The sequence below is a fragment of the Talpa europaea genome (genome assembly GCF_964194135.1).
Source record: "Talpa europaea genome assembly, chromosome: 8".
Taxonomy (NCBI): domain Eukaryota; kingdom Metazoa; phylum Chordata; class Mammalia; order Eulipotyphla; family Talpidae; genus Talpa; species Talpa europaea.
Window position 1 is genome coordinate 99,491,428 of NC_140075.1, and position 13,510 is coordinate 99,504,937.

At 43.6% G+C, this 13,510-nt stretch overlaps 1 protein-coding gene across 1 annotated transcript; it reads right to left on the reverse strand.

Moving 5' to 3' along the window:
- Positions 1 to 7,581: 7,581 nt before the first annotated feature.
- Positions 7,582 to 8,643, reverse strand: PNMA1 (PNMA family member 1; the record flags this gene model as incomplete). Its single annotated transcript, XM_084240300.1, has 1 exon — positions 7,582 to 8,643. The coding sequence occupies one exon, from the start codon at positions 8,641 to 8,643 to the stop codon at positions 7,582 to 7,584; it is 1,062 nt and encodes a 353-aa protein (XP_084096426.1).
- Positions 8,644 to 13,510: the final 4,867 nt, after the last annotated feature.

The following is a 13,510-nucleotide window of genomic DNA, read 5'->3' on the forward strand; positions in this document are numbered from 1 at the left end:
ATTTTCAGTTTTTGTCTCTAGTCCTAGTTACGTACTACATGGCCCCATTGCTGAAACTTTTGTGGACTTGTTAACAACAAAGAAACAAATGTGGTTCTTGTTTCAGTTTAACTTTTTTAGGTCAGGCATTAATATATATATGTAATTAACTTTTATATCTGTAGACCATCCTTCTTGGTGTTTCATCTCTTTATGACTTGGAAGCACAAACGTGTCATGCCTTTGGTTCAGAGGCAGTATGGTGATGGGAAGAGTTCCTCTTAAAAATACAGCAGCAGCTCTAGAACAGTTAGAAAAGACATGGTGAAAGAAAAACTAAAATTGTGGAGGCCTTATAGCCCATGTTATATTTACTTATTTGTTTTTCCAAAAGTATGTGCATTGTCAACTGGAATTTAGGTTGGGTTCACATGCATGGCCACTTGAGTTCTGTGTAAGTTATTCCCTGATCCAGAGATTAAAATGACTATCACGGTCAATCCTTTAACCAATACTGTGGCCTTGTTCATATGGACCTGATTTTCGACACACATTTTGGTTTATAGTTCCTTATATTTCATATGAGGAAGTATAAGAAGTAGTTTTATTTGAATTCCTATCCTAAATGTTAACCATTCATGCACGTCAAACCTGCCCTAATAACTTAAATCTGTTGACTCTCATGTTGGGAGAAATGATTGTTATAATGGTATAGAACTTAAGGACTGCATTTGGTACCTTTCAATAAGTAAAATTTACTATTTCAAAAAAGTATTTTTAGAGAAGTTCTAAGTAAGCAGCTTTTACAATGGATTTTGTAAGTGATTGTTAAAGAAAAAGAGATGTTTCTTTATGGGATCCCAGGCAAATGGCAATATTTTTGAGGATTGTCTTCTAAGTGAAGCATTGTAGGTAATTTAATCTCAGAATTGCAAAGCAATAGTTAGATGCAGAGCTTAGGTTTTGTCATAGAAGAAAACAATTCTTTTTGAAAAATGCAAGATATGGTCATCGGTAACCAGTAACAGACTGACGAAATTGCTGATAGATTGCAGAAAAGAAGTCTGAGGCTCCCTGCCAAGTTGTGCCTGAAGTCCCTCAACCAGAGACTGTTGGTTCTTATCTCCCCATTTACCTGTGTCTTTCTCCATTTTACTTGTCAAAGTGGGGAGAGTCATTTTTAAAAAGTGGTTGCATAAATAGTCCTGGATTTCCAAAGTTTTCAGCTATCATTTAAGTAGGATTTCTCTGAGTCGCTCTGATCACACGGGACCACTGCTTTGACAATCAATTTTAAATACAAACAACAAAGGGAAAAACTAGTCCATCACTTTTTAAGCTTCCTTTTAGCATTTCCTTACAGTATGGTAGGAAGAAACCTTTACTCTGACAGACTTACACTTCAGAGCTTTTAGATATTTCCTTTGTGGTCCATAGGCAATGAGCCTTGATTCCCTTGCTGATGTTTAAGACCCATAAACTAAGAGAGAAGATAATCTTTATACTTTGCACTTCATCTAGTAGGCAGACTTGAAGCCATATTGCTGTGTATGATGTATTTTCTAAAAGTTATCCTGGAAGTGAACATAGTAGGGAATGGATGACTTCATGTTGAATTTATTTGTAAAATGGCTTACAGTGTTGTGTTTGGTTTTTCTAAATTCCATAACATAGAACTAATTTTTTTTGTTTCTTGATCACTTCTCAGAGAAATGTAAGGTGCTTTTCTCTGTCCATTTCACACAAGACTCATATTCAGTTCTGCTCAATGAATATTGGAATAACTCCAGTGCACCCTTTTCATGGAATTAAAGCCAGAATCCATGCCATTAGGAAGTGGGAGATAGGCTGTATAAGGAATTTCAGAATATTCTCTCAAATCATTCCTTAAATCATCCATCCTTTACTGCTATCAATTTACTGCTGATATTAGATGCCTTTGGTTTATGCTTAGATTTCATATTTGACCTACTTGGAATGGATTCTCGGTATCCCTAGTTTAAAACATAATGCCATCTTAGTAGATTATTTAAATTTCTTTTATTGTCATAATGATGGTAGAGCTCTGGAATCAGTTCAGTATTTTAATTTTTTACAGGAGTAATTCAACTTTCCTACATTCCCTAACTCCAAGCTTATGACTTGGAAGGTATTTGTGTTCTTTGTTAATAGGAGTTAATTCCTTTAAACCAGTTTCTCAACCTTGGCACTATTAACATTTGGGGCTGGATAATTCACTATTGTGAAGGGCTGGTCTGTGTATTATAGGAGGTTTAGCAGCATCCTTGGCTTCTACTTAGATGCCAGTGAAATCCCCTCTCCAGTCATGATGACCAAAAACATCTTCAGACATTACCATCTGCCCCTTGGGGTAAAAGAATGGGAACAAATTCATCCCTACTTAAGAACCAGTGCTTTATATTAACCTTCCTTTTATCCAGGGTCCATGTATTTTTACTCTGTAGTAAAAATAGCTAATGTCATCTGAGTTATTTGAGAGAAGTCAATATGTTTAAAATCACAGATGGAAGGAAATCGTCACTGGTGTTCCCCCCACCCTTTTTTTTGTAATGTTCAATTTAATAATTTTCATATAATGTTAGAAACTCAGGGCCGGGAGGTTGAACTTATCTTCTTTTTCAGCAGGGTCTCAACTTTTATTTTTTAACATTCTTGCTTATCTTAGGACATGATTGATTAACCTACCTCTATCAGCAGACCCACTTTTATGACAGATTTTGCTTTGTCTCTAAAGTTAACATTCTGAGTGTACATTTGAAAATGGATCATTTTTTAAGTTTTCATTCATTATCCTAGGAATGCACAGACTTTTTCAGGCTACAGCAGTCACCAAATATAGAAAAATATTACATAAAGTTTGGCAATCATGTGTGAAAATTATCTAGTGTAGACACTGATTTTGGATGTGATCCAAAAAAATGTCTGGTCATAATAGCTGGTCAATAACTTGGTATGGTTACTGAATCCATTCTGCAAGCAGGTGGTATAAGACACTTAGATGGGGTTCATATGTGGAAAGAGAAATTTTGACTTAAATAGATGCTGCTTCTGATACTTTTTACCAGTAACCTAAAGTAGAATAAGGAGTGACTTATTCTCAGAATTGGTGATTTGTAAGTAGAGTTGAAAGTTATTTTCTGTGACCTAGAATCTTCTGAGTGTTTCTTAAAACAATGGGAAAAGTATAGGTCCTTGAAAGGCTGGATTTAATCATTCACTTAGAAAAAAATGGGGAAAATTCAGGCATCGATTAGTGTCTAACTGCAGTCCAATAAACAAAGATCTTCCATTGTATATTGCTAAACTGAAAGTTACCCTTAGTCAGAAATCAGTTCCTTTTGCACACATTTATTTAAATTGCTTAATGTGGCTGTAAATAATTAAATATATAACAAGATTCAGTGTAGCAGAGTTGGTGCTTCCAACCTAGTTAACCTAACCATACTCCTTTATCTTCACTGGAGCATGAGTTTCCTTCTTTTTGTAAAACCATAAAATAGGTGCAATAAAAATATTAAGGGTTATGTTTTAAAAATCAAGGAACTTTTAGAAATCCCATGTCTGTATCTTTATTCCTGCCTTTTTATAAGCCAGTGACTACAAAAGAAAAAACACTGAAAGAGAAAACTAGACTGAGTCTTACCTTTTTCTGACCCAAGATAAATTTTCACTTAACACTTAGAGAAGTCATAACTGGACTCTAGTTAATTTCCCATATTGGGCAGGTTAGGGAAACCAGCCAACCAATTTATTATCTATCAAATTTAACAAGAGGAAAGGGAGAGTAAATTATTTTTCACTACATTTGCACTTTAAAATTATGAACTGGATGTTGGTGGAAAATAATCCCAAAGGGCAAATGGGTAGATACCTCGCTTATATGTGGCTATTAGAGAATCAAACTTCATCTTTGCTCCTTCTAAACCCACATGAGCAGCAGTTTTCTTTTGATAGAGTCAGAGTCAGGATTTCCCTAGTTCTCTACTTGGTCATCTTCCACGTCTGCTGCATTGACAGTCATCCCTCTAGAGGATGTGTCAAGTAGAATTCTTCTACTCAGAATAGAAATTTTGTGATTTTTCTTTGCCACACATACCTTTTAAACTATTTAGATGTTGGCTAAATTAAGTTGTGACTAATATTACCAGGGTGGGGAGTTCAGCAGGGGACCTGCCTGTGAGGTGCTATTGCCTCGAGGAGTAATCCCATCAAAAGACTGGTGAGTTGGTAGCTGTAGAAAACACACATACTTTTCCCAGGGTATCAGTCATGATCACAAGCAGCATTCCAGAATCTTTAGCTTCTAGAACCAACTCCATTCTTCAGAGAACGTTTTAACATCTATCAATACTTTGGTAATAATCTTTTATATGCAGGAATTTTGTAGTGTGACTTTATCACTAAACTGTGTTAAATTATTTAGAAATATTGAGTTTCTGAATGTTATTTTGTGAGATTTGTTTTAAAATAGTAATAAATTGTGTTATTTTATAAAATTTTTTGGGTTTTTTTTTTTTGGTTACATGATCATGAGTTTTAGCTAATATAGAGCAACTATATGACTCCCAGTGATACTAAATTTCTGAAGAAATTTAGCTTTTAGGTACCATGTATGAGAGAAAAAACTTATACTCAATTTTTGTTTTTAGTAGTTCAATAATTACCTACTCAGATTTATAAGTCTTGCCCCGTTTTCTGGGCACCATTTCAAATGTTGAGAATCCTGGAAAGAGTATTTCCAGAGACAAATTACTATGTTCTTTACCATTCCTAACCTCTCTTTACTTCCAGAAGTGTACAAGGTAAAAGTTGATGGATAGGCCCTTGATTCATAGTCTGGGATAACCTGACCTCAGCTACCACCTTGTTGATACACAAGAAACAGAAGAATCCAGCAATAGCAGTAACATCTTCCCAGCATGTAATCTGTGTTATCAGCCAAATGTAATATTGGTCACACTTTCTTTTTTCCACAGTTCTCAGATATGAGGATATGCTGTCCTTCTTTAAAGGGCAGAAAGATTTTCATTTCAGATCATAGATAGCTCACTATTATTTTTAGTTTCCATTTTGTAAAACAAAGGTTGGACATTGTAGAATCCTAACATTGTTCTATATCATATATGTGCATTGTATTATATATAAGTATATACGATTGTTACATATAATAAAATTTGGGGTGATGACCCCCGCCCACCCTCCTAAATACTATCTTCAAAAATGCAGTTATATAAATTATATCCCTCTGCACATAGATGACCATAGATACTGGGTGAAAAATATGATGACCCCCTATTTGTTTTTGTTATGAACATACTGTGTGTATGTGTGGAGTGGGCATGTGTGCAGACACGTGGGAACTGGGTGATATGGGGTGGCCATGGGACCTTGTGCCTATGCATGGGGACAAAGGTGAGTGTAAACTTGGGTGTGGGGGGGAAATGTGGAGTATGTTTATGGTAAATTGTCAAGGGAAGGTGGGACTGAAGACAGGATTGTGAGCAGTGAGGGGAGTATGTGCCACCTGCGCCATGCCTATGAGAATAGAGGGAAGCTCTGTGAGTGGGAAAGCAGGAATGGAAACATTTGTGGAAGGAAGTGCATGTCCGTGGGGAGAAGTGAGAGGAAGTGACATGACAGGAAAATCTGTTAGAACATCGTTCCCATGTAGATGATGTTTACACAGGTTAGCTGTTATTTTATTTATTTTTTAAAGATTTATTTATTTTTATTTATTTATACAAGCACTGGGTACAGTCAGAAGCGCAGGAGGGTGAGAGAATTCACCAGAGCCAGAGCGGGGAGCAGAGCAGGCAGAAGGACCGAAGTACACACTGCTGAGGGGAGCAGCGGGTGGCAGGAGAGGTCTGCACGCCATGTGGAACCCTCCTCCCGTGGTCCGGGAGCGCCGGGGATCGAACCGGCGCTGCAGAGGCTGCGGGCAGCTTCGCAACCCAGCGCTCAACCGCTGCGCTACCGGGCAGGCCCTTAGCTGTAATTTTAAAGCCCTGTCAGTAGCAGGAAAGAAGCCCCACTGAACTCTTACCATCATGAGATCATTTCTTCTGGGTTACAAAAGATGGGGATCTTCAGTTACTGAACCTCTGGGGCCAAATTATGATTTAAACATGTTTTTGGGTCCTATTTCCCTTTTTACATCCTTTTGGTATAAAACAGCGACTATTAAAATGGAAACATTCATTTGATACGGGTATGACAGTTACAATTCCTGCAGGAATATTTTTAGTTGAAAGGGATTTAAAAAAGGAAAAAAAAAGTTGCTAGATAACCTCCTAAGCCCATGTGAGGATTTTCAGGACAAATTTACATTTAGCTTTCTAACATTTGCTTGTAAACAATGTGCAAAAATTGAATACATTAAGATACTGCAATTTAGGGCCTCCCCAGTGGTGCAGCGGGTTGAGCGCCACACAATGACGCTGTGTGCAGCCTCTGCAGCACAGGTTCGATTCCTGGCCGGCCAGGGAGATTCCCACATGGCATGGTAGACCTCTCCTGTCTCGCCTGCTGCTCCCCTCAGCAGTGTCTTTGGTCAGTCTGCCTGTTCTGCTCCGCGCTGTCTCTGGTGAATCCTCTCATCCTCCCATGCCTCTGACCTGTACCCCAGTTCTTGTATAAATAAATCTTAAAAAAAAAAATTACTTAAAAAAAGATACTGCAATTTAAATTTGCATAGCATGATATAAAGCCTTAAAGAAAATCTAGATATGATTTTTTTAAATAATATGAAGTCATCCTAAGAAAAGAGGCTACTGAGTTTAATTATACTGGAATTCTTATGCAAGTCAGAAAAGTGAGGCTATACAACTTTTAAACTTTTTATTTGAATATTAACTGTTTATCTTTGTTTAGAACACTTGTAGAATCAGCAGCATGAACAAGAACTATTCAATGACAAAGATTTGAAATAGGGGAATGGATACATAACTGGTTCATATTAATCTCCCCATGCAATTTACAGCTTTATCTTGTAGAGTCAAAAACTGATTTACACAGCACTATAAATGCTGTATTTTTCTAACACCTTATTTTGTAGTCTCAGAATACTTTTCAATTAAATGGAACCAGATGTTTTGAAGATGCAAAGTAAGAAATTTACACTGTAAAGTTGTATAATTATAATAAATTCACATTTCCTCCCAGGAAAAATTTACAGTAAACACACACATAAATTCACCGTATTAGTAACAACAAACAGCTCACACTTTTACTGAACACTTCTTGAGTTAGCCAGGCCTTGCTCTAAACATCTGAACATGCAAGTTCTTATTACCTCTACGGCGTCACAAGTTCACGTTTCACACAACTGGTGACACCACGATGACAGCTTGCACTGAGCACTTGTGCCCAAGCATCTAACCTGGCACTGTAGCTAACATGACTCACTTGTAGCAGCTCGGGGTGCTCACTGGAGATTTTACAAATGTCACATTAAGAACTGAATCCCCCCAGAACATGGCTAAGTCGTTCTACTACGAAGAATCACACCTATTGATGTCAAACAGAACAGACAAGGAAGCAGCTATGATCGAGGTCCGCATTAAGTTCCCTTTCTGGGACTCAGAAGTGCCCCTCCAGGCCTAACTGCAGGAGGGCAGCCTCGGCTGCCTCCTCCTCCTCCTTGGCCTCTTCCTCACGTATCTGCACCAGCAACTGGAAGAGGTTAGGAGCCGGCCCTTCCGCAGCCCCAGTCAGCCACAGCTGCCTTCGGATGGCTCCGCTGTGGTTGGCCCCAGCAATGACCTGCTCCAGGCGGGCCTGGTTCACATTATCTTTATCTATGGCCCCCTTCTCCACCACCTTCTGTAGCAGAGGCTCCAGACGAATGACATAGGCTGATAACTTTTCTCCCGGGTTCTGATAAGTGTTCAGAAATCTGACCTGCGCATCCCTGGAGCTTTCCACGCTCCCAAACACCTGCTCAAGCGCCTTCAAGCATTCGGCGGTGGTTATCGCAGGGTTGTTAGTCTTGAGGATGCGGATGACATCGGCCGCAGGGCCTCTAAGACTCTCCATCAGCCGCCGCCTCTTTTCTATGTCAGACACCTGCCACTCTTCTATGACCTCATTAGTGTGCTCCAGCCAGGGATCAAAGGTCTCCTCCCCAGGCCCGGGGATGTCCCTCCCCGAGAACAGTGTCAGCTTCTTGTACCATATGGACTCAACAAGAGGCTGAATAACATTATCCAGAATATAGTTTAGCATCTCTGCTGGCATTTCTGGGCCCGGGGCCGGAGCGGGGTTCTGAAACCCAAGGACACGGGCAACATCTTGCACGGTCCACCCCTCCCTGGCTAGGAAGAGGTGCAACCTTTCTAAAAATTCTGCATCGGAAGTCGGAGGCTTAAAGACCACTTTCCAGACTCCCCCTTTACCCGGCATCTCCCTGGGGATGGCGGCGTAATCGACAGCGCCAGTGAGCTCTAACAAGGCTGCTTTTGCATTTTCTTCCCTCCAGAACATTCTCCCAAGCACTCGATAGGGCACCTGGGGCATCGCAGCCTGGAGGGTCTCTTCGATTTCAGCCTCATCACAGTTCACTGGGATCCCCCAAACCAGCAGGGCTCTCTGGGAGTTCACATCCATTCCCCTGCACCAATCTTCCAACAGTGTCATCGCCATTTTCCCAATTATCAAGGGCCCCAAAGCTACAAATACGGACCAGTCCGTGGCTCACGGTGCTCTAGTACTGAGAACCAGCCACTCCTCCCCAATATGCCCGAGGGAGGCAAACTTCAGTCAAACACAGTGAACAAACGACCCCAGAGTCCCGCTCTCGTCCCTTCGCGGCCCTGCGGAGTCCGTCGGGCAGCGCGTGTTCGGAGCGGGGCCGCGCGGGGGCTCAGTCCGTCACGCGGTCGCCGCCATCTTGCGTCTGTGGTCGGGGTCCGCGGCGGGGTCGTTCACCTGCAGGCGTCCCTCGGCGCGGGCGGCGAAGGCTGGGGCCGCGGGCCGGAGCGGCCGCCGGGGTGTGGTCGCGGGGCGTGGCCGCCTCCTCTCCGGAGCCTGGGCGCGGGGACTCGCGGCTGCTGCGGCAGTCGGTCGGGCGTTCTCGGCGGGAGCGCGGCCTGCGGCGGTCGAGGAGCAGCGGCGTTCCAGGCCAGGGCCTGTCGTCCCGGAGGAAAAAACGGCCCTGAGGCCGCGGCGGCGGCAGGCCCAGCCCGCGGGCGGCTTCTTCGCTAGCGGCTTCTTCGCGGGCGCGGGGCCCCCTCGGGGCGGCGAGGACGGGCGAGGACACAGGCGGCGGGGGCGCAGTCAGTCCTGAGGAGCGAGGCTGGCGACGGCAGAGGCGAGGGCGGGCCAGGCGGCAGCGCGCGGGGCCCGCGGCGGCGGGGTGCTGGCGCGGCGCCGAGCTCTCGCAACCCGCAGCCGGCCGGGGCGTTAAGCTGCAGTGGTGGGCGGGGCCAACCGCACGCGCCGACGAGCGCGCCCCGCCTCGGCGCCGAAGCCCGCGAGAGCGTCGCCACGGCAACGACGTCCCCGACGCCGCGAGATCCGCGCTCTCCCGCGGCACGCGGGGCGCATCCGTTGTCATGGTGCCTGCGGCCGGTGGGGGGCGCTGCTTTCTCTGGTGGCGCATTTCCTTTTTCGCATTTTTCAGATGTTTTTATATATATCTGAAATATTACATATATATCTGAATATATATGTTACAAAACACCGTACTCTTAAAAATACTTTAATTCCGGAGTGGATTTCCGATGACTTGTAGAAAAATGCGTCCAAGATCGACTTGTAATACTCAAGAGGCCCTCCTCAGCAAGGCAGCTTCCCTGCGCCACCTGATTGCACTCTGAAATCTCCTTATTTCATTCCAAAGAGAGAGAGCGTTGCAAATGTGCCATTTACATGTTTTTGAGTGATACATACACGAAGCTGAGATTTTTTTCTTGCCTAGAATTGTGTAAAAAAGATTCGTAATCAATTCAGTAACTTCGTAGCCAGGCAAACACCAGCGTTATTCCCCCTGCCCTAGCTTCACCGGTAATGAGTTAAAACAGAATCCTTATGGCTCAAAAAATGCCCAGTTATCTTCAGCAAGCAAAACATGGCCGATTTATGTTAATCTCAGATGGTGAAATTCTCTCCCAAAGAACACAGCATTCAACCCTGAATTTTTAAAACCTTATTTAATAAAAGGTTTAAAGATACAGAAGAACATCCAAAAGTAAATAAGTTACATAGGTACATTACAATCACATCAGCAAGATTTTCTTTAGTGTATTAATTTTTTTTTTTATAAAAAGCACACAAAAAATAAAATCTTCAGTCTGGTCTATCACAACTGTACAGCAAGAGAGGTAATATTTATATATATGTACACTAATATGTAACAGTCTTTTTAAAAAAGGGTGCCACAGGCAGCAAACACACAAAAGGCAGTGTCTGATCATTTTTTCAAAATAAAAGGAATATACTTATTTATACGCTATTAAAATATTTGTACAATAATTACAGACTGTCAAGGCTGTTCCTGTGCTCTGTCCCCTCCAACAAGGCCTTCAACTTAGAAATGAGGAAAAGGTGAAACAGCTGCAAATTGTTAGAGGCAAATGTCAACAGCAAAATATGCGGAGGACATACAATTGTTTTATAAAAATATGCATACTTCCTGTAAACCTAAATAGTTAGGCCTGCCAGTCTGGTAATAAATACCGTCCAAGAAAAATGAGCCCCAGTGAAAACATTTAAACAGTTGAGGCTAGAGTATGTGTTGTATCCCTCCTTCTTCTTAACATCTGGCACGTGAGAAGAGGTTAGGTCACTGAGGCAGTTAAATATAGGGGATCCCTTTAAACTTAAGCAGCACAAGACCTCTGTGCCAGAGGTGGAGCTGGGGTGGCAGAAGGAGAATGGGCATGTACTTTAGCTGCAAGGGGGAACTGCTGAAGGCATGGAGGACAGTGCTCAAGTACTGTCTCCTTGTGTGGGTAAGAGACCTCAGAAATGGTCTGGAACACAGGCACTAGGTTAGTTTCATGCCCTTAGCTGAGGCTATGAGAGGTGAGATGGTGTGAAGTGGACATTATAAAGCTGGAGGTGTTTGTCATTTAACTTCTTAAAGCAAAGAGCTCTGAATAGAAGAAAAAAGAAAAAAGCCTATGAGCCAACTGTGATCACAGGGAGAAAGCACCATAAGGATTATACCTATGCCCACTTCCATGGCTGCAACTACTTTATTGGCAGGTCACTTGCCACACTTATATCTGCTGTCTAAATATTCTCTTTTTCCTTCAATTCTAGATATAAACCCATCCTCAAGCATGGACCCCTCAAAAATACAGCATCTGGTAGGATTAGTTGAGAGGTACCATCATCTTGATTTTCTCTGCCTACATTCACTTGGTCTCTTCTCCACGAGCTTAGAAGAGGACAACTAAGATGAAAGAGGTTTCTGATACCACATGTCCATCAAAGGGTCTGAAAATAAATAAGGTTTAAATAGAAGAAACCTTGGGAAACGTAAGTAGCACTTGGGGCTAAGCTGCAAAGGCACTCATATTACACAAGTGATTTAGAAGAGAGCCTAAATGTGCTGCCCTTCTGCTTCTGGAGGGTAGACCAGATTTTTGCTATCTTGGAACACTGAGCTTGTAGAAGTATGCGGAGGAAAACTAACTGGGAAGTTGGAGCTCTAGGTGGTGATCCAGAAGTCTAGGGGAAAAGAATTTTGCTGCTCCCACAGCTAGGGTCCTGCAGAACCATATTAATGCATGAACAAATGCTGGACAATACCTGAATAGTGCATAGTTTAGAAATACACTTCCTCCCAACCCCACCTGCTCACGTGTTTGACCATCACATAAGGAACAGCAAGAATGAATGCGTTTTTGGCTCCTTCCTAACACGCTGCATGCACTATACTTGCATTCACTTCTTTTGCACAACTAGAGTCAAATAACAATATCAGAAAAATAACTCAGTCCTCCTATGGGACTGGCAAATGAAGGGACCTTCAGAAACTTCCGACCATTTCTCTTTAGTGACTCCACACTAAATATGGCTTCATTAAGCCAGAAATAAAGCCAGAAATCTGGCTTCTAATCCCCGCAGGCAAATTCAAAGCACAGAGAAGAGGTAGCAATAAGAACTGCCTCTGATCTCCCTTGCTCCTGCTAGTCTCTGTGTGGGTTTGGTGACACCCTCCACCTTTCCACCCCCTTCACTGCTACTATCATTCCTAGTGGCAAGAGCTTCCAGAGCAACGAGGCAAGGGACCTTAGGGCCTTGGGAATGGGGATGGGAGAGGGTGGATGCCAAGAAGGTGCCTTGTTTGGGGATAAATGCACTTGGGCCCCTAGAAAGCGGGAGGCCCCTGGTCCCTGAGAGGATGTTAAAAATTAAATATTAAGAATAAATAAATAGCTCCCAAATGACACAAATCAAGGAACGAGGCTCCTGTCCAATTTGGTTAGGAGACCTCCCCTGCCCAGGGAAGGATCCAGAAATCTCCAGCATGCAGAACTGGGGGCTCAGCTGTGGATATCAGCGCTGGACTAGGTAGGGTAGGGTTAGGTAGTGGCTGCTGAGAGCAGGACAGGCGCAGGCAGGGAACTTGCACCAAGAAGAGTGGGCTGGGCCTTGGCTAAGCTCTCTTATCAGCCCTCAGGACATAAAGGTACTTGGCAAAAAGGTGGGAAGCAAGAGCCAGGGCTCAGAAAAACTCTCATGTCTCGTCTTGTGGATTCTGTCCGCTGCACAGTTCTCTACCTTCCAGTGGGCTGAGAGCTTGAGTGGGAACATTGGTCCCTTCCCCAAACATTTAAGAAAACTTTCCAGCCCCAGCAGGGCTGCTCACAAGCAGCAAAGGGATAGGTACCTGTCTCTCTTTTTCCCTCCAGGCATGCTGTAGCCTCCCTCCCAGGAAGGAGGTGGCCTCTCTGAGTGCAGGGTCACGGGAGCAGCTGAGGCCCGGACACTGTTGTGCAGTGCACAGCACAGGTACCAGGCTGATGCCCTCTCAGAGGCGGCCACCACGCTCCCTCCGGCAGGGCTCCTCCTCCTGGGCCTGGGGCATTTGAGGTCCTTTCGGGAGGAGGAGTAACTGCAAAGGAGGGTGAGCTTGTGCTTAGCTCGCCATGGTGACCAGGGAGAAGAGGAGGAACAAAGAGGATGGGGAGAGGTGGGGTGCAGAAGTCCCCGTGAGAGGCAGCAATGGCGGTGGCTGGAGCCCCTGGAGAGGGCAGCCCCAGCAAGCGGAGACTCTCACAGCTCCAAGTAAGCATGAGGACAACTTCCAACAGACTGAATGCAAAGAGAACTGGATCCTGCAGCCCTTAACACTGCTCCTGGGGCCTTTATAAATAAAAGAGCCTTTTATTTTATTGTCTTATTTGTTTCTCAGAGAAAAGTCCATGTGATCTCTCCTTGCTCCTTCTGGAGATTCCAGGGTGTTACAGGCGCTTGGCTGGCTGGTGCAGGAGGGGCCAGGAATCCTGGGAGAGGGTGCAGCCCTGGGCCTCCGGGCGGAGCCCTCCAGTCTTCAGAG